Source organism: Tauraco erythrolophus, chromosome 4 (genome assembly GCF_009769465.1).
Source record: "Tauraco erythrolophus isolate bTauEry1 chromosome 4, bTauEry1.pri, whole genome shotgun sequence".
NCBI lineage: Eukaryota > Metazoa > Chordata > Aves > Musophagiformes > Musophagidae > Tauraco > Tauraco erythrolophus.
In genome coordinates this window covers 84,882,286-84,907,037 of record NC_141468.1, presented here as the reverse complement: position 1 = coordinate 84,907,037, position 24,752 = coordinate 84,882,286, and the positions used below count along the sequence as shown (strand labels likewise).

The following is a 24,752-nucleotide window of genomic DNA, read 5'->3' as shown; positions in this document are numbered from 1 at the left end:
GATTATGTAGTTCATTCTTCCAGGATGGATCTTTCTTCTGTGTTCACGTATCCTTACCCTGCAGCCTTAAGTAGTGTCGATGCAAGACAGAAGATGAAAAAAAAAAAATAATCAGTTGGTAGTTCATTCTTTGTGTTTTCTCCTTGGCTATTTCAGCCATGCAGACACACTTATCTAATGAGTAGAGAATTATTATAGCCCATATTTTGTTCTTTAGAAAAATTTTACCATTCCCTTCCATCAAAGAGCCCAAAGTCACTGAATACATATATCATGCCTGTGCTGGCAGGAGAGAGAGCATCCAAGCTACAGAGCGGACAACTGTAGGCAATGGTAGAAGCTACTTAGACCCCAGAGGCCTGCAGGAGGGCAGGATAAAATTGTCTTCAGTATTCTGCATTGAAAGGGTACTCCTTGTGATTTTTGCACCTGAAGGAAATGAAAGAGAAAAAGATTACTCTCAAGACTGAAATAAGTGCTATGTAGAACTACACTGGGTGTATAAAGGAGCCTTCAAGGGAGGCTATGAATTGTGTAACTGCAGAATGAATTTAAGAGACTGATGAGTGTAGAAATGGCAACATGACCAACAAGTTCAAGTCTTTTCCTATTAGCAAAAAATTCCACTGAGGAGTGGTGGAACCAAGTTACTTTTCAAATAAAGAGTTAAAGGTCACATTGCTTACAAAAAACCCAGCAGTTGCTGTGGCCTTTCACCCAAGGCTTCCTGTCTGGCTATAGGCTTCCTAGGTGCACATCTGCAAGCAGTCATTCTTCACACTGCACTTCAGATGGTCATTCCCTCCCTCAACCACCTATGTAAGAGCTGACATCAGTTTATAGTAACTCACAGAAAAAAATTACCCAGAGTTTAAAACTGCCTAATGCTCATTTCTTCAACATGGACATAGTCAAAGTTATAAACCAGAACTCTCCCTTTGGAGTTCCAGGCACACAAAATTTCCTGGAGAAAGCATTCACAACGAGTACACAGCATGACTCATACTCATTCTTCAGTCAGTAAAGTGAAAAATATAGCTCCACTAAGAGGTTAAACAACAGATGCTGCATCCCCCAAATGATTTCAATTTTCAAAATGCACCCAATTTAAACAGCTACACCAGCACCTGTGAGATCAGAATAAAGACTATTGAAAATTTAAGAGTTTGAAGGAAACAAGCTGTCACTTACATGATCATTTCACAGATCCTCCAGTTTCTGTTTAAGCTGAGAAGGGTTGCCATCTCCTCTTTAGTCAATTCAAAGTCAAACACCTAAGCATGAAAAACAGCTGGAAATCACCTCTTTGACCAAATCAAATCAGAAGCAAGATTCACAAGATAAAAGAACAAGTTCACATCAGAAAGGGTGCTGGTTAAAAACGATGCCTTCATGAGACAGAGAAAGGAAAGGAAGTCTCTTTGGACTTTCAAGACTCTACTGGCGGAGGGAAGAAACCAACAAAAGAGACTGTGGGTTGCAGTTACATATGCCAGCTGTTCCAAGGTGTTTGATGAGCACTTAGTGTTGCAGAAAGCCTCTATTTGTGGAAGATGCATTTCTCTCAAGTTCCAAAGAAACATCTGGAAGGTTTTCAGTAAATCCAGCTATTTTGCTTCTGAAATCATAGAATGGTTTGGGTTGGAAGGGACCTCAAAGATCATTTAGTTCCAGCCCCCCTGCCATAGGCAGGGACACCCTCCACTACACCAGGTTGCTCAAAGCCTCATCCAACCTGGCCTTGAACACTTCCAGGGATGGGGCATCTACAACTTCTCAGGGCAACCTGTTCCAGTGCCTCACCACCCTCTGAGTGAAAAATTTCTTCCTTACATCTAATCTAAATCTCCCCTCTTTCAGTTTAAAGCCATTGCCCCTTGTCCTATCACTACGCCTTGTATCCACTACCTTGTAAAAAGCCCTTCCCCAGCTTTCCTGTAGGCCCCCTTTAAGTACTGGAAGGCTGCTATAAGATCACCCTGGAGCCTTCTCTTCTCCAGACTGAACAGCCCCAACTCTCTCAGCCTGTAAATCCTGATGTCCAATATCAGGAAACTCCCCCAACTTAACAGTCAGAGAAAGAATGTGGTTTATTGACACCAGGACTCTTCCCATAACATTGCTTAGTCTAAATTTTGAGGAATGTTAATGCACCTCGGCTCCAAGCAAGCCCTGCCCAGCACTTCATCCACAAGTCACAGAACAGGAGTCACCAGGTAAGGTGACTGATAAGGTTATCAGCACATTGTTTCCAAGAGCTCTGCCTATCTCTTATCCAACTGTAGTTTTCATTGTAGCCCTAGCTTCCAGATAGAGGAAAAAAAAGACCAGTCTTCTTGCCTGAGGAGAACTTGGGAAAGGAGAGAAAGGATCACTGCTTGCTCCTCCTGAAAGGGCAGCACCCAGGTCTATCACTCACCTTGAAGTTCTCCACAATGCGCTCTGGTGTGACAGACTTGGGAATGACAATCACATTTCTCTGGATCTGGAAGCGAAGGAGAACCTGCAGGAAGAGAAAACAGAGTAATTCCTTCTGTTCTGGAGGAAGCAGAGCCTGTTCCAACAGCTGTTTGCCCTAAGCTATATCCACTTCTGCAGATCCACATTTCAAATCATTCCTGTCCCTGTGGCCCAGGTAGCACCTCCTGAAGAGCAACAAGAGAGTGCTGGAGGCCCACATGGAAGGCCTCCTTTCCCATCCAGTTTCAGGGCAGTCAATTCCTTTTCTTCCCAGCTGGACTCTCAGCAGTCTATGCAAGGCTGCTTTTCTGCAAGAAGACTTGAGAGGGGAAGTGACATCTGAAGATGAGTCAAGAATTTTTCTAGCTGAGGGCCAAAGAGCTTCTGCAAGTATATATTGTCTGTATTGTCGACATAGTAGACAACCTACATTGCTACTTAACACCACAAAAAAAGCACCACAGTTCACAGGGAACACTGACAGAGGCTGTACTCTCTCTTCAGGAATAATTTCCTTTATGTCTGTGTTACAGGAAAGGGTACCCACTGTCTGACACCTACATACCTGTGCTGGGGTTTTGTTGTGCTTGGCTGCAATCTCTTTGATCCTGGGGTCATCCAGAAGGCAAAGATCCTCTGGCTTAGCCCTAAACAGAGACAAAAAGGAAGAAATGGCATGGAATCTCTGTGGAAAGATTCTAACTAGCATGAATTTTTCTTCCCCTCAAAAAACACGTATCAGTGTGCACACACACCTGCACCCTTCCTCATTTAAATGCTCTGAATGCTTCAAACTTAAACCACACTAATCCACTTGGAAATTACCTGTCAGGGCGCCCAAGGGGACAATATGCTGTCACAGTGATCCCTTTGGATTGGCAATAGTTGATAAGCTTTTCCTGGGAAAGGTATGGATGACACTCGATCTGCCAACACAGGAGTAGAGACTGATAGTTGTAGAACTACTGTAGTGTTCCCGTGCTTTAGAGATTTTTTTTTTTTTTTCCCTGAATCTTAATTTCCTAATTACAGGCTGCCTTAATCCTATGTGGTCTGTGTGATAATAGAAGACTATAATTCTTCAGGGCATCAACCTTTATACTGAGTCCCTATGTACTTCTTAGATTTTGTTCTGAGAGGTTTTGCAAAACGTCACTGATGACAGTCAGAATGACAGCTCATGTCTGGATTCTTTATCCCTCCAGAAAGAATGCTTCACAGGGAAACACTCCAGAATTTGTAAATGGTGGTTTAACAAGGTGAGACAAAAAGGAAATATCTCAGTCCTTTTTGTACCAAGAAACATCCACAGAGCAGGATTTAGAGTACATGCTGTATCTACTTTGTTCTCCCTTTTTCCACATCCTCGTCCAACTGCCATCAGATCTTTATAATCCCTGAAAACTATTCACCTGCAGTCACTCAGCAGCTTACCTGGTTATTTGCAGGTTTGTGCTTCAGTCCTGGCTTGTTCAGGATTCTTTCAATCTGCTCACGGTTGAAGTTGGAGATACCAATGGCTTTTACCAGACCAGCATCCACCAGCTCTTCCATGGCCTAACAGAAAGAGGAGCAAAGTCAGCATCCAGTATACAAGACACAACCTGAATACATTCTTCCTGATGTGGCTTGTTTCCCTTCATGGGAAGCTCAAAATAACTGTTTGGACTTGCCAAGTTTTTGATTCTCAAAATCAAAATCTCTTTTCAAGAGGAAAAGTGGGTACTGGTAATATCTGTGACATGTCTTCTATCACACCAAAGCCCAAAATCATTTGTTAAGACTGTGAAATTCACTGTGTTACACAAGGAAAAGACGACTCTAAGTCTGCTATTGTGACAGCACTGGAGGGCTACACCCGAGGAGGATGGCAGGATCACAACCTAAGTATCTATTTCTGTAAAAATCTATTTGAGCAGTTCAAGAACCGCATGAGAACTGTGGTGAAGAAAAATCATAAAGTTATGGTCAAGTAAAGAACTTTTTCTTACCCCAGTCTGGTCTGCAGCTCCACTGAAAGTGGTTGTGCAGCTCAGTGACTTGTGATGCTAATCCACAGTGAATAGGAATAACAGCTTGACTCAACATGCACATCTTTAAGAGCTCCCACATACTTTGGTGAATTCTCTCCAGCTAATTCTGCATACATGCATGAGCCATTCTGTGACTGCTGAAGCTAACACCACTGCTGAGGACAGAAAACATGAATTCTCCCACTATGGCTGAACTTACCTCCCATGTATGTAGAAGATCCGTGTTGCTGGGTATGGACATGCCTTTGTCATCTGTGGGAAACAGCTCCTCTCCCGCCTGTCAGTGACAAAGAAAATGCTTGAAAAAAAGTAATCTGTTAAGAAGTTCCCTCAATACCATGAGAGCTCACAACCACGACAGCTTAAACTACTTGTGCAGGCAAGAACACAAATTCTTTTCTACATTTAGTCACTCCTTCCTGAGGAGCAGGAGGAATTAACAGCATTTTTGCCAGTGACCATTCCCATAAAGACAGGGCTTTTTTTGCTGAAGCCCTCAAAGGGATGACTCGCCTAAACACCAACTATAGCCTCCAGTGTCATACCTGTATTGTTCTTTCATGCTCACTTAGGAAGAGCCATTTTATTCTTTTTCCAGAAAGGCATCAGGGGACTTAGATACTGGGAACATGTAGCTTTGGTCTGTACACCACCAGGTTTGCTGAAAAGAGGTATTATGTGCAGAGACAGTTCTTCCATTACAAAGCTCAGTGTAAAGCCACTGATACTAAGGAAATTAGAAGAGCCTTTGTGTACGAGTTTTGAGAAGATACCAAGGCTGAACTGTGTTTCACAGCTGTTTGCTACCGTCATCATAAGACAGTTTGATTTTCATGGCTTTGTTAAAGCTAAAACAGAGTATGAAATAAAGATGAGCATCTCAAAAGCAACAGGTAGGATGGAGACTTCTGACTGCAGTCAGAAGGAAAAGCTAAGACTAGAAACAGTCAAACAGACATCAACTCCTTCACTAATCTGTGGAAGAGTGTAGGCTCACAAGAAGTTTCACCTTTTGAATTTCTGTCTCAGTGGAACAACACTAAGGCTCCTACAGGCAAGGTCAGCCCAATCTGGACTGTATTAATGACTTGGTGATTAAAGAGAAAAATGGTAAACAAATATTTTTCTCTTGCTCTGATTCTGTAACGCACAAAGGAAAACTTCTGTCAGGCAGAAAGTACGGCTCTTTCCTGCAAGGGTTAATTTTCAGATAAGCATACACTGATTTGTAAGAGAAGAGGAGAGCAGCCGATCTCAATCTTGCAGCTGGGGGACCTGTCACAAGACTTCAGACCATCATTCCCAGGATCAAAGGGGTACGCAAGCAGCAGTCTCAGGGGCAGAGATAAAACAGCCTGGCTCACACGGCCAGAGTAAAGCTAAGCACCAAAGCAGTGCTGGTACACACACAGGCACTTGATTGTCTTTATCAGCCCAAGAAATTGTTGGGCTGTAAAGCCACATAGCTCCTCAAAAGCCATAGTCAACAGAAACAAATCCAAGAGCATTGTCATTACTATACCTTCAAACCAAAAGGCCAGTGCACGAGGTAGAGATCCAGGTAATCCAGTTTCAGGTCAGCAAGAGTCTTCTGGCACGCTCCCTTCACCAGAGATTTGTCATGAAATGTACACCACAGCTAGAGAAAAAAAAAACAAAAAAACAAACAAGGCACGCTGTGACCTCCTGGGTTAAAGCTGCAGGGGCTCTCCCACACAATACAGAAACATTCCACCATCTTTAGAAGGTGATGTGGAATGAGGCCACCCTAGTGCTCTTCAGATGGGGCTTGCCCATAACACTGAAGGCAGCGTGGGAAGTGGCAGCCCATGTAGTTGAGCAGGATCATAACAGAAAGTCCTTTGGTTCCATTAGTTACAACATCATTTGTGCTACCCTCTTTTATACAGGGTCTGCCTTTGCAATAGGTGGCTTTTAAATGAAGACATGTACCTGTCATTCCTGACCATGCCCAAAACTCCTCCACTGAATGCAGCAGACAAAGCCAAGAAAACACAAAAAAGTCACAAAAAAATTGTTGGCACCAGCCTCTACCAAAGTAAGAAACAATTTCAGAATCCAGCTAAATATCCTGTTTTCCTTCGTAAGCAAGGGAAAAAAACCCCACCAACCACACTTTCCTTGGGACAGGTGTTGAGCAGATTACACTGTCCCAGGTCACCCAGAACCTCACCTTCCTCACACAGCAGACACCTCTTTGGCAGGACTTTGAGCTCGGCTGCTGGAACAAACTCCAAGTTGTTCCATGGGAACCAGCCACTGCCAGGCTCATCTCTGCTGGGCTTTAGCAGTCTGTGAGGCACTGTTACCAAACTGGTTCTGCCTCTGTATCAGTCCTTTACACCAAATGAATGATCTCAGACCTCTGCATCACAGGTTTCTACCTTGCTTGGTGCTACCTGGCACACTGCCTTTTTCTGCTTCCCTTCTTCTGCATCAGCCAGTCTGCAGGCATGGGGTGCAGAGCCAGGTTGCTCCTCATCCATTTCCCAGCACTTCTGGGTCTCCTCAGCAGAGTGCCAGACCACAGCAGGGCTGTGGTGCTCAAGCTCTCAGTAGATTTTGGAGTGGAAAAAAATCAGAATCTTGACTTCCTTCAGAGTTATGAGATTGACTGGGGAAGAAAGGTGCCACCAGACAGTTGGGATAAGAGTGATTATGCTCCCTGCTCAAAGCTCAAGGAACTCACTCTTCCTATCCAATGGCTAGAACTATAAAAACTAATGTCAGTGGACAGGAAATAATCAAAAACTCTATCACTGTGCTAATGAAGTGAAACAAGAAATTAGTATCAGGAGTGATCTCATTTACATTACAAGTGTCTCCAGTGTTACAGTGGAAAACTAGCTTCCGACTGTAAAAATATCGCAGATAAAGCCAGTCTGTCCACGATCCAAACCCATCAGATCCGTACCTTACTGACGACAAAGAGGTCCTCTCGTTTCACAACGCCTTCCTTGATTTTCTGCTGGATTCCATCGCCAACTTCGCTCTCGTTCTGGTACACGTAGGCGCAGTCGAAGTGGCGGTACCCAGCGTCGATGGCAGCCGCCACCGCAGCGCCCACCTTTCCTGGGGGGGACTGGAGGGGAAAGGGAATAGTGAGTCTCGATTTGGGAGTAGGTAGGACAGATAAATCCACAGGAGAGCTTTAAGAGGAGTTTTCCCACAAAAAAAAAAAGCCGTGGGTCTGCGCACACCTCCAGCACAGGCTGCTGAGCTCAGAGCCAGTCTCCAGCGGCTCCTCTGCCACCCCACTCCCACTGGAGGCTCTGGAGAGCCCCTGCAGCGCTGAGCCCCGACACCAGGACAACTCTCCCACTTCCGAGCAGCCCCCGGCAGCCGCGGGGCCTCAGCCCAGGGCCCCCCCCGGCCCGCATCCGCGGGCAGAGCCCCGCAGCGCCGCAGGACTCGGGCTGCTGCCAGGGCGCAGCGGGCACGGACGGGCCCTCGGTGCCAAAGGCGGCGGCGGCGCCACCGGCCGAGCGGCGCCGGCAGACGCTGTGTGCCCTCCGGGAGCCAGAGGCGGCAGCCCCGCGCTCCGCTGCCGTTACCTTCCATGTGCCCAGCCCCAGGAGCGGCATCCTGCCCGCAGCGCCCAGCCGCACGTACACCGCCATGGCTCCGCTCCGGACCGCCCCTCCGCCGGGCGGGTTAACAGCGGCCGGGCCCGCCCCGGCGCTGCCGGTACGGCCCTTTCCCAGTATCCCCACCCCGGCGCTGCCGGTACGGCCCTTTCCCGGGGGCGGTACCCCCCCCGCCCGGCGCTGCTGGTACGGCCCTTTCCCGCGGGCAGCGTCCCCCCCGCCGCCCCGGCAGTTGGTAGCGCTCGGCTGCTGCCTGCCGAGCAGCCAATCACCGCTCAAGTCCCGCCCCCGTGGCAGCGCCGCCCAATCACAGCAAAGCGGGGCCGCTTTCACTTCGGGGTCAATGAACTTACGAGCAATTTAGAAAACGAGGAATACAAAACACTTCGTTTTTATAAACCGCTTCATTTTTAATGGTGGAAGGAGGTATTTTTGGTACGTTTTCAAAGCTGCAGAAGTGAGTTTTCAGTGAATGTCGCGACGATCGGATTCTTTCCCTAGGGAGGCGCAGAATAAATAATATTTTTCAGAATAAGACATGGAAATGTAGAAATAAGCGGTGGGTGAGCTTTAATTTCACATTAGAAACTGACTTCGGAATTTTGGAGAGGCAAAATACGCTGTACTGACGAAGCAGTCGCAGTGCAGTGAAAAAAAATCTGATTTATCAGCAGGATCTTGTAAGATCCTGATTTATCAGCAGGATCTTGTAAGATCCTGATTTAAATCAGATCCTGATTTATCAGCAGGATCTTGCAAGTACTCCGTAATGGTATGTGAGGGCTGCTGGGGAGGCTTTGCTCTGTGCTTGTGCTTGTAGAATTCACTCAGGTCCAAGCGTAAGATGTGAGTATGTAAAATGGTCCGTTTTTCTCTGGGTACCGCTCCCGCAGCAGATGCCCACGCTCTTTTTGCTTCGTTTAACTGAAGGCAGACACAGGACGATTAGTTTTTCTCTTTACCTTTCCTCCTGTTTTGAGTCCGTGCCATCGGCTGTCCTCAGCGGGATGTGGTGTTTCGGTTGGATCACGTAACAGTTATACAACTCAGGGCTCACCTTTCATCCTTTTTTGAGATTCCTTCTCCATAGATCTTCTCTGAGTGTACTCAGCTTCTTGGGGGCTGTTTTCTTGTTCACAGAAGTCAGTGAAAAATGCAAAACGACACATTTTTGCCTTGGCTGCAGTGTATTTTCCGGAGTGAGTCTAAAGACCAGCTGAAGTGGCAGTTTGCTCCTGCTCTGCTTTGTATTCCCAAGGCACTCAAGCCTGTGGCACTGTGCTGGGAATTTATTGATGTTAGCAGTGAGTGTCACATTCAGAAACAATCAATGGTGAGTGGGTTTCAAGTCTTGGTGTCGGAACTGCCAAAATCAGTCGGATTTTGTACTGGAGCAGCACCAAGGTGAACTGGTGTCATCAGAGAGTTGTGCTCTGCAAGTCTGTGGAAGCTTGCAAAGCCCAGCTGTGTGGCCAGTAAGATGGGATTTCCTATGCGAAAGAGGGGAAGACCTCACGATATTTGTTCTTGTTCTGAGCATGTCTTTTTGGGGAGAAGTTTCAAAGCTGTCAGTTGTTTCTCTCTCCTGAAGGCATTGCTGAGGTTGTCAGATGATGGTAGGGCCTCTGGGAAAGAATTATACTGAAATATGATGTTTATCTTACTAAATGGCTCAACCTCCAGGTGCTTGTTAAGGCAGGAATGCAGACAGGAGGACAGAGATTCAGTCCAATTCTAAGATTCATGGCCTCTTTCTTGCATTGAGTTTTTATCAGGCCAGGAACATACTCTGAGGTCCCAGAACCATCTCTGTGTCTTCTCAAGAGTTTTGTTGAAGACTTGAGTCTTTGATAATTCTAGTATTTGGCCATTAATCTGATGAGCTGGCCACACAGTGTACTTCAAATGAAACGCCAGAAACTAAACTATGAGCACATGTCCTCACTCTCTGTGGCAGATCCAGGTCGATTTGCCGGCCCTAAGCAGGCAGCTCCGGTCTTCTCATCCCTGACACCTCGGCCTGATTCAATGAAATGATGTAGCTAAACCCCTCTGATGTCTCCTTTCTTTTGGTAGGTTGTTGTCTATGCCCTGGGATGAGAGGAGCTCTGGGCTGGTGGCTGGTGGGGAGAGGGCAACATGGGTCTCCTCTGAGGGCTGGCTGTCCTCTGGTGCCCGCAGGGGAAAGTGCCCAGTGGCTCCGTTGTCCCAGCGAGAATCCATGTCCCCAAAGCGCAGGTGACTGCAGCCGACCTCTCTGTGCATCTCTGGGTAGGAGAATGAGATTAGACCATAAGAATTCACACACAGCTTATTTAATACTAAAATGATCATTTTGTTTTTTTCCTAAACCAGATGGAAGACTTTCATCCAATAATGTTTTTGCTTTTCAAGTGAATTTTATTTAAAATATGGGGCACTTCTGATTAAATTGTGGATGCATGGGGTTTTTTGTGGTTTGTCAACACCTGGTTTCTGCTGATGCAAGGCTGAAGGAAATCACTGCACGGTGGTTCAAACTCTCCCCATTTTCTGTTCAGGCTCTTCTGTAGTAATAGTCTCTTCTAATAAGCAGAAAATTATTGCGTCCCACATTTTGTAGAACAATATTCTCAAAAAAATAAAAAAAAATTCATGGGATAAAGATCTCATATTTTTACTGGCAGCAACAGGGCAGACACAGTGAGAAAGCCAGAAAAATGGGCAGCTCTGAGTTAGAGCAGAGGCCCGTGAGATACCAGAGGTCTGGTGAAGGCCATGTTATGAGCATCTTCAGTATTCTGCATGGAAAGGGTACTCCTTGTGAGTGCTGGCTCTGAAAGAAATCAAAGAGGGAACGTTATTTTCATGGGCCAAGTCAATGTTATGTAGAGGTGTATTGGGTTGATGGAGGAGCTACCAAGGGAAGATCTGCATCATGTAACTACAGGAAGAATATCTAGAGATATGTGTCCTCCTTTCTTTTATACAAAGATTCCATGAACATCCAGAACCCATTTTTTGTAATTCAAGTTAGAGATAGTTTCCTCAAAACTGATTTAAAAATGAGAATGTAGTTTGCTGACGTTTGGTTTGTAAAACCTCTCCTGAACAAGTATTTTTGGGACAAACCAGTTGGAATTTGAGTTGGCATGATTTTAAATTAAACTGAATTTCATGCTACCTAGTAGCTGTGACACAAAACTCCCTATAAAGAATATTCAAGATTTAAGAGTTGGAAGGAAACAAACTGTCACTTACACGCTCATTTCACGATCCTCCAGTTTCTGTTAAAGCTGAGAAAGGTTGCCATCTCCTCTTTCGTCAATTCAAAGTCAAACACCTGGCCAGAGAAACAGCTGGAAATCACCTCTCTGAACAAATCAAATAGTGGGAAGAAGATAGCCAAGATTAGAGAGCAGCTCGACCGCAGAGGGTCCATTTTCAGTCATGGACCACTGAATTAACAGATAAATGATTTGTTTTATGGACACAAGAACTATTTTAAGAACGTTGCTTATTCTATATAAGACTTTTCTGGCATGTTACTGTGTGTGGGCTCCAAGTGAGCTGTGTCTGCTGATTCATCCACAAGCCACAGGATAGGAAATATGATATAAGACCTGTTCATCTGTCCTCTCCAAAAGTAAGCCTGGCTTAACCCTCAGTAGGGTGTAGGTAAGCATAAAGAGAGAGAAAAAAAGGCCAGTCCTCTGGTCTGAGGAGGACCTGGGAAGGGTGAGGAAGGATCACTGCTTGCTCTGCTGTCCCTGAGCATGCCATGCACCCAGGTCACTCCCAATGACCCACCTTGAAGTTCTCCACAATGCGCTGTGGCGTGACGGACTTGGGAATCACAATCACGTTTCTCTGGATCTGGAAGCGAAGGAGAACCTGCAGGAACAGACCACTGAGTTGGAGAGAGGACGGCTCCTGCTCTGGAGGAAGCAGAGCCTGTTCTAACAGCTGTTTGCTGACGAGTGTGTATTTCAGTGGAATTAAAGCCTTGCTGTGGAGCTACCAAATTTGAATCATTCCTGTCCCCGTGGCCCAGGTAGCACCTCCTGAAGAGCAAAGAGAGAGGTGCTGGAGGCCCACATGGAAGGCCTCCTTTCCCATCCAGTTTTGGGACAGTCAATTCTTTTTCTTCCCACCTGGACTCTCCACAGTCTATGCAAGGCTTTCATTCTCTCCAAGAGGATTTGAGAGGGGAAGTGACATCTGAAGATGGGTCAAAAATTTGTTGAGGGCCAAAGAGATAATCGTAGCATGTCTTGCAGGCCATACAATAAAAAATCTCCATTGTTAGGGGAAAATCAAAGGAGTGCCACAATTCATGGGGAAGTGATGGAGGTTCTACCTGCTCCTCAGCTCCATTTTCCTTAATGGCTGTGTTACAGGAAGGCGTGCCCACTGTGCTGCACTTGCCTACCAGTGCTGGGGTTTTGTTGTGGTTGGCTGCAATCTCTTTGATCCTGGGGTCATCCAGAAGGGAAGGATCCTCCAGCTTAGCCCTACACAGAGAAAAGAAACAGTGTCAAGAAACCTCCACGGAAAGATCCAGCCTAGCAACAGAGATCTGTATCTAGATGGATGATTAATAGTGCACTGGTAGCCTCAACGTTACAAGCATAATCCATGTCCAACATTCGTTGGGGATTCAGCAAGGTGAGACAAAAAAGGAAGTATCCGAGTGCCTTGTGTACCAAGAAATATCCACAGAGCGGGATTTAGAGTACATGCTGTGTCTGCTTTATTCTCCCTTTTTCCATCTCCTCATCCAACTGCAATCAGATCTTTATAATCCCTGAAATCTATTCACTCGTGGTCACTCAGCAGTTTACCTGTTTTTTTGCAGGCTTGTACTTCAGTCCTGGCTTGTTCAGGATTCTTTCAGTCTTCTCACAGTTGAAGTTGGAAACACCAGTGGCTTTTACCAGACCAGCATCCACCAGCTCTTCCATGGCCTAACAGAAAGAGGAGCAAAATCGTCATCCAGTATGCAGACAGGTCATGAAGATGATGTTCTTCCTGATGTGGTTTATTTCCCATCATGAGCAACACAAAGTAACTACTTAGAGCTGCAGATTTATCTGAGGGAAAAGCAGGTAGTGGTACGTTAGCGCCTTCTCACCCGAGTCCAAATTCTCATTTCCTGAGTTAGTGGAAATTCACACCAAGTTGCATGAGGAAAAGAACGGCACTCATTGAGCCACTGTTGTGCAAGCACTGGAGGGCTGTCCTTCACGCTGTAGGCAAGATCTCAACCTAAAATGCCTTTATTTCTGTAAAACTTATTTGAGCAATTCAAGAAGGGCACAAGAACTGTGGTGAAGGCAATCGTACAGTTGTTATGGTCAAGCAATGAACTTTTTCTAACCTCAGTCTGGGCTGCAGCTCCACTGAAAGTGATTGTGCAGCTCACTGTGGGTCAGGCACTCAAGGGACTCGGGGAGTAGGAATAAGTAGGTAATGACTAAACATTCACATCATGAAAAGCTACTTTGTACTGCCTTGCGTTCCTTCCAACTCATTTTGCATGCATGAGACAACAGTTCTGTGGCTGCTGAACGTAATGAAAACATGGAAGAGAGTGATGAGGACAGAGGACCTGTCTCTTCTGCTGTGGCTGAACTTACCTCCCATGTTTGTAGAATATCACTGCTGCTGGGTATGGACATGCCTTTGTCATCTGTGGGACACAGGTCCTTTCCTGCCTGTCCATGAGAGAGAATATGCATGAAATAATCATCTCTGTTGGGACACCAGCTATGCAGAAGAACCAAACAGGAATGTAAGGAGCTAAAGCTAATAGTGCCTGGAAAAACTTCAAGTAATTCTCATCAAACTTAATTAATTCTTCAGTCATTTCTTATCTTAGTTCATGCAGGGTCCTGGCACTTTTGCCACCTACTATCCCAATAAAGACAGGTATTTCTGCTGGACCCATTGGAGTGGTGATCCGCAAAATGCATGCAGGGAAGCGATTTACTTATGGAACAATATCCTGGAGTCTTACATGAATTCACTTTGTGTATTGTTCCAATATGCATGTTTAGGAATAACAGCTTCTTTAGTTGTTTTAAAAAAGGTATATGGTGGATTGACTTTGGTTCTGGGAATGTACACATTTATGCTGGAGTACATCTGCTGGAAAAGGTACTGCTCACACATTTCCAGTGGGAAGGCTCACTGTTCAAGTTGCTGTATTAGGAAAATTAGAAGAGCCTGTAACTAGGCAGTATGGCCAAAGTGTTTTGAATGATTGGAATTTTGTAGATGCCATGATATTGTGCAGTTTCACTTGACAGCTTTGTCCACATAAAGCCGACTAAAACAATATTGAGAGAATGAAATTAGCGTTGGGTAGAATAGAGATTTTGATCCGGGTGTAGCAGAAAGGAAAGGCTAAGGATTTATGTGTGTATATATATATATACAAACTGACATAAATCCTTTGAAGTATATCTAGTCTGTAAAAGTTTGGTATCAAAAAGCCTCATCTTTTGAAATCCAAGGTCTATGAAACAACACTACGGCTCCTACGGGCAAGGTCAGCTCCATCTGGACTGTATCAAGTTCTTGATGATGAAAGAGAGAAATGGAAAACAGAAACATTTTCTTTTGCTCTATGATTCTGTAAGATGCAGAGGAAGGAATTTCTGTCAGGCAGCAAAGCACAGCCCTCCTTCCCACAAGGGGTAGTTTTCAGATGAGCACACTTTGGATTTGTAAAAGAAAGGAAAAGTGGCATAGCTTATGCTTGCAGCTGGGAGGGCTGATCTTGGTGCCAGGTCTGCCTCTCCCACTATCAAAAGGGCAGAGGACACTGTGCAGGCAGCAGCCTCAGGGGCAGAGATCAAGAATGTGGCTCACGTGGCCACAGTAAAGCTGGGTGAGCAGCACTGGAGCAGTGCTGGTCCACACAACCGACATACAGTCCTTCTGGACTGGGGCAGCAGTGGTGCTGCCAGCGCTACTGGCAGCTTTGAGGAGCTCTCCCAGGAGGGAAAGCCAAGGGCATTGCTGATACTGTACCTTGAACCCAGTAGGCCAGTGCATGAGGTAGAGATCCAGGTAATCCAGTTTCAGATCAGCAAGAGTCTTCTGGCACGCTCCCTTCACCAGAGGCTTTTCAAAAAACATGCACCACAGCTAGAGACAAAAAGCCAAGGCACACCGTGACCTCCTGGGTTAAAGCTTCGAGGGCTCTCCTGCACGATACAGAAATGGTCCATCATCTTTGGGAGGCGATGTGGAATGAGGCCACCCTAGTGCTCTTTGGATGGGGCTTGCTCTGTGATGGGACTGCCCCGTGACACGGAATTCAGCGTGGGCAGTGGCACTACGCATGCTCAGACAGATCTGTGGCAAAAACTCCTCTTGCAAGCTCAGATTTGTGTAGAAGACGATGGCTTAGCTCAGGAAAGCTTTCTGTCAGATTTGACTTTGTACATTCCCTGTAAAAAATTTAGCAGGCAAAGCCAAGAAAATATGACAAGCCACAAAGAAGTAGTTGGCACCAGCCTTTACCAAGGCAAGGAACAACTTTAGAATCCAGCTAAATATCCTGTTTTCCTTCATAAGCAAGAGAAAGAGACCCACCAACCACACCTTCCTTGGGACAGGTGCTGAGCAGATTACACTGTCTCAGGCCACCCAGAACCTCGTCTTCCTCACATGGCAGAGACACCCCTTTGACAGGACTGCAAGTTCAGCTACTGGAACAAGCACCAGCCACTGCCAGGCTCATCTCTGCTGGGCTTTAGCAGCCTGTGAGGCGCTGTTACCAAACTGGTTCTGCCTTTGTATCAGTCTTTTACACCAAGTGATCTCAGACCTCTGCCTCATGGGTTGCTACCTGGCACACTCTACCTTTTCCTGCTTCCCTCCTGTACCAATTGATCTGCAGATGGCCTCTCCTCATCCATCTCCCAGCACTTCTGGGTCTTCTCAGCAGAGTGCCAGACCACAGCAGGGTGCAGACACTGCATATCCTTTCTGACTCTCCATATGGAATGGGGTGAAGCAGTGAGCTTGAATCAGGAGGGACTTAAATGATGTTTTGAGTTGCTTTATCCTACACCATGAAGTTTATCTCCAGTACTTAAGATTACTACTATGAAAATGCTATTAGCAAGGCATTCCTGCTCCAGGGTGGAAGATCATCAGATCCATACCTTACTGATGATGAAGAGGTCCTCTTGTTTCACAACACCTTCCTTGATTTTCTGCTGGATCCCTTCCCCAACTTCGCTCTCGTTCTGGTACACGTAGGCACAGTCAAAGTGGTGGTACCCAGCATCGATGGCAGCCGTCACTGCAGCTCTTACTTTCCCAGTTGGGGACTGAAAATAATGCATAAATCTCAAGAATCTTAAATCAGGACACGTTAAATACCTATCTCCTAGCAAAATAAAAATAGGAAAACCACCTTACTGAAAGCAGTCCCTCCCTGCCCCAGGTTTGTTGTTTTTTTTTTCTTTACAAGAATAATATTTCTTGCAGTCATAAACAGGGCTTGAAGCCAGCCTCCAGCCCTTTCTTCGTCGCCCCGCTCCCACACAGGCTCAGCCCAACACCCAGGGACAGCAGAGCCTCCAACACCAGGACAGTTCTCCAGAGCTGGACCAAGGAGGACCGAGTTTTGCCGAAGGGAGCTCTGCAATCCCGGTGCTTTTCCCTGAAGCTGTTACCTGCCAGGTGCCCAGCCCCACGAGGGGCATCTTCTCCCCGGTGCTCAGCTGCACGTGGGTCGCCATGGCCCTGCACGCTGTCTGGGCAGCCCCACTGCAGCTGCCTCTTGCCTGGCTGGTTTAATAGTGACTGGTCACCCGTCAGGTCAGGGGAAGATGGCAAAGTGCTCTGGGTCCCACACCCATGTACGGCAAACACGGCTGTGGCTTTTTCTCCGGAGGCTCAGCTCACACAGGTTAACGTGAAAGCTGAAATCAAAAGTTGTGGAGGTGATCAGCCATCCGGGGCGTGCAGCAGAGCGCCCTGCGGACCTCTCCTCCCACTGAAGTTCCTTATCAGAAGATAAGGGCTGAGAGTGGCTGTGCCCCGATCCGGTGTGTGTTTGTGCAGGGTTCAGCTCCTGCAGTGCCCTGTGCCCGTGCTGTGGGTTGTTCACGCATCTACTGCTCGTGGTACGTGCTGGGGTGTCGCAACACCCCGTTGCAATTCACCCCGTAGTTACCTGTCGGAGAGCCTGTTTCATTCCGTGGCACTTTGGCCCACGATTTGTCGTTGGTAAAGCTGGGAGGGTGTCCCAAATTGAGTCAATAAACAGGAGCTGCAGGGTAGGGCATGGGACAGAGGTCTCTCACTCTCTGCTCACGGAGCTGCTGTCTCGCTGCTGGCCGTGTGTTTGTGGGCTGAGGAAGGGCTGAGCCCTTTGGCCAGAGCTTGATGTGATGGTGGCCTGGGCTGGTCTTGCCTGGACGCAGCCGTGTGACCCTGCGTGCTGATGAGGTGAGATGGCTAGAGAAACCTTGGTGTGAGTCTACAGAGGAAGAAGTAGTTCCTTTTCACCCCCACGCACGGAGGTGATGGTGTCTACAGGCTGGGAAGAGCTGGGAAGTTCACCCAGGGCATACGTGGCAAAGGAGAAAAGTAAAATTAAGTCTCTCATTTTTTCCCAATCTTAACAGGACCATCCCTCTGATAAAATTCCAGAGTTGCCTGTTTTTTCTTTTCACATTTACTTCTTGTTTTATTACTACAGGCAACATGGATATCTCTATGGCTTGTTTTTTAGCAGCCGATGCACTAAAGGAGAGTTTCGTAATGCAGACAGAGAAATGTAAGTGTAGAAGAGAAATGGTGTCCTGTAGCTACGTGGTCATCGTGGATGTCATATAAAATTAGTGTCGTAAACTAATACACCCTTTTGCACAAGAGTAGAGCAGGACCCAGGTCGTGGAGGGGAGGGTGAATTTTGATGTTTGCACACACGGGGGCAGAGTGAAACTCGTGTGCGACCGCCGCTCTTGAATTTCTTCAATAATCTCTCAGCAAACTGAATTGCATATTGCATTCCTTAGATTTTGTAATAATGAAAAGGTGGAAATCTCTCTTCCTCTAGCTCTTTTCCTAAAAAAAAGATAAGGGGGAAAAAAATGAAGGTGGCTAACATTTATTATAAATAAGTAGGCATGAAAATTTTCTGGTAGGGACTCAAAAGATACCATCTGAGTTTTGAAGAGGAAATTAGCAATTCTCGCTAACGTCCTGACTTTCTGAATTGTCTGATCCTTTAATTAGAGGCACAGGAAGGAACTTCCTGCTGTCTTTTGCACTGAAATGTATGAGACCACTTTTCGTGCCTCAGCTTACCACTCTCTCTCAAAGATGTTCCAAAACTTAAGCTTTTAAGCAGTTATGCTTGGGGTGGGGAAATCAAGTCTGTTTCTCCCTCCTGTTAACCAGGCACTTACTTACAACATGTTGTATATCCCAGGGGAAACAAAAAGTCTGTCTAAAATTTAGAATGTTTGGATTTACTACGACCCGTAGCGCTCTAATGTGCTCAGCACCTCCAGCTCGTTTTTGACTGTAGCAACCAGTGGGGACCGTGGGCTGTCTACAGCTCGTAGGAAGCAGTGTGCACTGCAAAGAGTTGGGTCATTGTGGGAAAATAACAGAAGATTGACCAGGAGAAGTGTAAACATGCTCAAGTGACTTGCAGCTGGGCTGTAGAAAAGTGCATGTGTCATTCTAATTGTTGTCTGTCCCTGTGTGGGTGACAAGTAGAACATCTGTGTTCAGATAACACGGGCCTGTGGTAGACTCAGAGGCACCCTATCAAACATGGTTGAGATTCCTGCCCTGCTGTGGGAGAGATCAAAGCACGGTGGTAAACTAGAATCCCTGAAAAAAACGGCGCAAGCAGCAGGTTGGGTGCTCCTCTAGCATGGACGGCACTCCGCGGTGCCCATGTCCCCACTGGTGTCCCTCTGCCCGAGCGCTGCTTCGGAGATCCCCTGGTTGGCATGGTAATGAAAATAAATCTGGTCTTTGCATTTCGTCTGTGGTTTTGTGGTTGTTCCTGCGTCCTGCCTGTGCCAGCTCACACAGCTGGCAAGGATATGTTTGCGGCCAGAGGCTTCTTCCGTTGGGAGCTTTGCCATTGGATCACCAGCATTGGAGCAAGCCTTTTGTTAAAATATCTGCCAACAGTGTCAGCTCTCTCTTTGTTCAGCCAGTCTAACAATTACCAGTCTAACCTATTTTGTATGGTGGCCCTGATGTCCTCAGAATGGCTGGGTGTCAAGATTTCAACACCGTGTCCATTTTCCAGTGCTTCCTCACCAGAGATCCTCTCTGTTTTCCCCCTGCAGCTCATGATGCAGCTGCAGTGGTGGCTCAGACACAATGAGGGAGACAGAATTCCTCACGAGAGTGCTGGCATCTGGGGGAAGGAACCAGAAGAGTAAGACCTGACCTTTTCCCAAGCACTTTCCCCACTCTGTAGTGTAAACATCTCGAGCTGATTGAAGCACTGGGATATCATGTGGGGCTAAGAACACATTGCTGCTAAAAATGGTTTATGACCTTTTTTATACTTTTGCTCAGTCACTGTGTGTCACCCTCTGGAGAAGGATGGACTTCTCAGAAGGAGTAGTCACATTCTGACATTTCCTTAGCACTGGACACACAAGAAGCACTGGACACACAAGAAGCCTGAAGCAATTTATATTGGTTTTTGAGGAAACCCCAGCCAGCCTGGCTCTGAGGCTGTAGTAACTACTATTGCTACAAATAGAGGAAATAGGAGAAAGTCTGTGGAACATCAGCTTGAAACTACCTTGAAGAGGAACCTTTTGACTTAACAGAACTGCAGGAAGCTACAGCTTTGAGAGCTACATCAAACAGGGTGTTTTGATGATAAAGAGGAGTGTAACTTGCCAACAAGTGGGTACCTGAGGGTACACAAGACGGGAAGAGGCAGTTAATAAACTGTCAGGCCGTGGGGAGCAGACCCCTGAAGGCAGTGGAGGAGGTGTTGACAGCAGACAAAGGCAAAACAAGGCATGTTCACAGTATTCCCGAACTATAATACGGTTACATTTTCTTCTGAGTCTTGTCTACATGAAAATCTTGCACCGTTTCATGATGTCGATGCAAATGCCTCTTTTGGACACCTATCAGTTGAAATACATTGTATATTGATTTAGCTTAAATCCGTTCCTCACCACTTCAGTTAGAACAGTAGGAAGCATTTTCCAGCAAAAGAACACCCATCCTCCCACAGACTCAGCATTAATTTAACAGCATCAGGTTTTGAACTGGTTTAATTAAACTGCAGCTTCCTCGCACAGGCCAGGACTGGTTGCTGCGGAAGCAGAAGCATGTCCGTGTCTTTTGTGTCTTTTCTCAGACTTGTAAAAAGAAACCTTCTGATCATGGACTGCAGAGGTGGATGAACGTGGGACTGCTTGATTTTCTCTGGGTCAAGCTCTGGGAAAAGAGCAGGTACCAAAGCATCAATAAAGATCAGACTTTGTTGTTTCTGTGGAGGAATGGGCTTTGTAATGAGGGGATAAGCAACCTAAGCTCAATAGGAAGCACACCATAGCCAGCCTCCAAACCCAGCTCATCTACAAATGGAAAATTTGCTCATCCCATTCCTGTCCAGTTCTGTTGGTAGGCATGGTTATCACAGGAACGAGATTTTCCTCTCTTGTGTATGCAGATTGTAGGTTTTCCAAAGCTCCTCACTTTTGAGAACAGTCTGCTATTTTTCTTGCCAAGTGGAGGCTCTCGTCCTCGTGGAGGAATGTTTTCGTGCTCCATTTCAAGTTTCAGCAATCAGCCGTGTGTAGTTTTGACAAGAAAAGGGGTGCTTCGAATGCCTGAAGAGTGGAGGCAGGGATATGTTTTCCACTTGTGAAACACAAAAGTGTTGAAAATATTTTCCTCGTGTTTGAAAAACAAAACAAAAATGAAGCACACAGTAAAACCCATGAGTTCATCTTGATTAGGAACGACATGAAAAATACCACTGTAGGACCTCTGCAATTAGAGCTGAATAGAAATTGCTTTATACCCTGAACTTGTACACAACGGGGGAGCCAGATGGTTTTAGCTGACTGAGTTACTCAGGTTTTGTGAATACGAGAGCAGAACCTCATGTGGTCTTTCTCTTGTCACATGGCAGGACCCGTGGGCAATATGAACGTTTAGTGGGGATGTGGAAGGTCCAGTGATTCCCACAAAAGTTGGGCTTATTGTCCTTCACTAATCCATGGATCTGCAATTATTTTGCTGTGTGCTCCAGGTTTGCTGTAGGGTTGGTCAGATGGCCTTCCACACTCTCAGCATCCGTCATTTCCAGAAGTAATTCAGGGCATGCAGGGAGGAGGCCATGAGCTGAAAATTGTTCTGGCAGGATGCTTCCAGCTATTGTCGTGCCTGGGGACTCTCGCTTGTCCTGTGACCAGAACATGTCTGTAACCCGAGGATCTGGGATTAGGTGGCCAGGTGTGGGTTTCCTAGAAGCCAGGAAAATTAATTTGGCCTGTGTGTGCTCCCAGATGCCCTCCTACGCTAGATGTAACCCAGAAGACCATACAAAGTGGCTTCTTCATGTCTAAAGTTTGGGAGCAGCTGTATCTGTAGAAGGGCAAAAGACCTTGGTCAGATAGCACGGGCCTGATTTTATGATTTTTTCTAGAGGTATTATAACCTTCTCCCTCAAAAAAAGGGACATAGTTTGTTAGCAGATATGCAATACTTTTCCAAATGCCTTCTTAAAAAGGGCAGGACCATATTGCCCAGGTTTTATTCTCACGAATCCATTGAATTGATCTGGGCTCAGTTGCTTATTTGGTATATTGCAGCTGCAGGCTTCCACAGGGAAGAATGATGACAGCAGTACTGACTGTTTAAACAAGTACTTGACCTATTCAAAATGCTAAATGTCAGATAGTGCCTCGTGTTTCTGGGAAGCAGAAAAGAATCTTTTTTTTTTCAATATAAAAAGGAGATGCTGAATTACAGGCAAAATACTTTTTCCAGGCTCTTCTGTAGACCGATGGCAATAGAAAGGAATAGACTAATTCTGAATCAAAACCCAGTGGAAGTCAGGCACAAAATTATTTAAATGAATAGATTTCCGTGTGAGTAAAACAGGTGTGAGATGAAAACTAGACTTGAAAAATTCTGGGAAGTTGGATATCCTGACCCCTCGTCCATGCAGGATTTATTAGTCCTGTCTGCCTTTCCACTCGTGCTCCTTTTTCGTTAAAGAAACGGGGGGCAGGGATACACACCTATTTATTTAGCAATTTAACCCCTAAAGTTTTTTTTCCTGGGAAACAATCCTGTAAAAGAGAGGCCTGATTTTGTTGCTTTTTCAAGTCAGGAGCAAGCCCACTGAATTCTGAGAAGTTACAGTAAAGTAGAAGCACAGTGTGACTCATTCTTCTCTTCATATTATCTAATCATGACGCATAGGACGGATTTTTTACATAAAAAACTCATTTTTGCGCTCCATTCAAAACCAAACTAAACATCAGTCAGGCTTGTTTTGTAAACTGCTGTGGTGCAAGAGACCCACATTCCAGGGAAAGAATCTTAAGAAGCACAAGACAGATCTTTGTGGTTTGTAGAATGTTTGTGAGAAAACAAACATCATAAATACAGACAGAGGCAGCTCTGCACACGCACGCCAGCAAGTTCTTGGTTAACGCAGTATAACATGGAAGCAAAAAACTTTAAAGCAGCTTTTTTAAGGTGAACTGCTAATTTTTCCTAGAGAAACATTAGTACAAGCAAACTTGAACATGTTTTGTGTGTGTTTGTTGTTCTCCCTGTTTTCTACCATGACGTTGGAGTTCCCACTTTACCCTTTTGGTTATTTTTGCCCAGGTTCTTACGTGCTCTTACCATACTTTAGTATCAGGACTATCCAGTCTGTTTTTTAACTAACTTATCATGCCTTGACTAGACACCACCCCGCTGCTTTCTTTTTTCCAGAGGCCCTTTTAAATTATCTTTTCCCAGACAGTTTCTTACTGACGTCTGATGTCTGCAGCACTTTGTTTATCATGGCAAAAAACAAGGCAGATTCATCAGGGGATTTTCTTTGCTTTTGATACTGCTAAAATAAGTGAATTTGTACAGTATTGTGATTAGAAAACAGTGAAATGCCCCAAACCAAAACCTGCAACGTAAACCAAACTCCAAACCCAGAAAATTTAATAGTGAACCTTGTAGATCTGCCATTGTGTTTCTTGCTCTAGAAATAGGAAAACTTTTGGTTGTGAGAATTCATTTTGTTTTCCCAGCCATTGGCACCCTGTACAACTTCTTTTAGAGCTGTTTTTGGGGGCTAGAACTGTATCCATGAGGGCTCCTGCAGAACATTGTATTCCACACACTTTCCTGTAGCATCTAGGCACCTGTTGTGGTAAAGTGTTTATCCAAAGATGTCTACGTAGTGGTTCCGAGGGCATAGAGAACATAAGGTTTTTCCCATGTGTATGTTTTCAGCTTGGGATATGCAGAAACAAAATAATTTTTTGAGTTAAGAGCTTAGATGAACAGACAGAAGTCAACATGTTTTACTTTGGAATAACATTATCAGTATCTAGCCACAGGGATTACTTAAGAAGTTCAGTTCCCACTCTGGGTTTGGAATACAATGCCTCACGTAGCCGCTTCCCTCTGTCTGTTTTGCATGTAATGAAGGCTTTTATGTATTTTCTTCCTCTTTCTCAGTCATTTATTCAGTGCTTAATGATTCAGAAAAACTTCTGCATTTACTTACTGTGATTCTGGTGACAAATGCAGGGTTGGTTTAGGTGCTTACACACTCACTTCTCTTTTGTTTTGAACAGATTTTCCCCCCAAGCAATGAAGTTAGAGTAAAAAAAAAAAAAAAGGAAGTAGAATATTTTATTTGCCTTCCACATGGACTTATGCTTCTGGTTTTGACATAAAGAGAATCCACTCAGATGTGTGAAGTTGTATATTGCCTTCATACCCAAACAGGTTGAAAGCCCCACTGTATTTACATATGAAAGCATCATTGTAGTAGGCACTAGTGAAACCCAAGGTGAAAAAGGCACTTTGCTGGGGAGCTTAAATTGTAATTGGGTGACTAACTGGTGCGCAAAGTATGCCTCACTGCTCTGTCAGGTGCACCCCCAAGTTTTAGGTAATAATAGGCTTGGTTTAAGACGTGGTGGTGTGATATATTGGCAAATAGGAGTAGGTGTCTGATGAAAAATTACCCACGCGTAGGCATGCTTGAGCCACGAAAATGTTGGGAACCACTTGTCTCCTTAATGCAAGACGTGGTGAGTGGCTCTAACAAAAAGACAGAAGCAGGAATGGTGTGTCCTTGCCTGCTACGTGTTCTCTGAGCTCTGATGGAGAAGGCTTTATTTTCCTTGTACTATAGACCAAGGTCTGGTGTATAGAGATGCGTGAAGGACTTCAGGCCGACAGGAGTTTGCAGCATTTCATGTGAGCTGTGAGCTGTGGCTGTGGTCTCAGGAACAAGGAAAACAGCTTCCAGTCCATGAATACACGTAAATTTGCTTGGGATTCAGCTTGGCATGTGGGTTTAGAGACTAGGCTTGGGTGAAAATAAAGGAAGTGTGGCCAGCAGTTCAAGAAAGGTCATTCTCCTCCTCTACTCTACTCTGCTCTGGTGAGACCC

The 24,752-nt window shown here is 45.6% G+C and overlaps 2 protein-coding genes across 3 annotated transcripts; both read right to left on the bottom strand.

Moving 5' to 3' along the window:
- Positions 1-356: 356 nt before the first annotated feature.
- Positions 357-8,134, bottom strand: LOC104370507 (aldo-keto reductase family 1 member B1). 2 transcript variants are annotated; one of them, XM_086610610.1, is made up of 10 exons: positions 8,069-8,134; positions 7,429-7,596; positions 6,016-6,132; positions 4,693-4,770; positions 3,895-4,017; positions 3,286-3,407; positions 3,026-3,107; positions 2,420-2,503; positions 1,192-1,274; positions 357-429 (listed from the first exon to the last, which is right to left on the bottom strand). In XM_086610610.1, the coding sequence occupies exons 1-10, from the start codon at positions 8,132-8,134 to the stop codon at positions 387-389; spliced, it is 966 nt and encodes a 321-aa protein (XP_086466736.1). In that variant the 3' UTR covers positions 357-386. The 2 variants fall into 2 exon arrangements, with proteins under 2 accessions (XP_086466736.1, XP_086466737.1); XM_086610611.1 differs by having other exon boundaries at positions 3,286-3,386.
- A 3,738-nt stretch (positions 8,135-11,872) lies between these two features.
- Positions 11,873-16,842, bottom strand: LOC147528929 (aldo-keto reductase family 1 member B1-like). Its single transcript, XM_086610774.1, has 6 exons — positions 16,777-16,842; positions 16,261-16,428; positions 15,119-15,235; positions 13,720-13,797; positions 12,925-13,047; positions 11,873-11,974 (listed from the first exon to the last, which is right to left on the bottom strand). The coding sequence occupies exons 1-6, from the start codon at positions 16,840-16,842 to the stop codon at positions 11,873-11,875; spliced, it is 654 nt and encodes a 217-aa protein (XP_086466900.1).
- Positions 16,843-24,752: the final 7,910 nt, after the last annotated feature.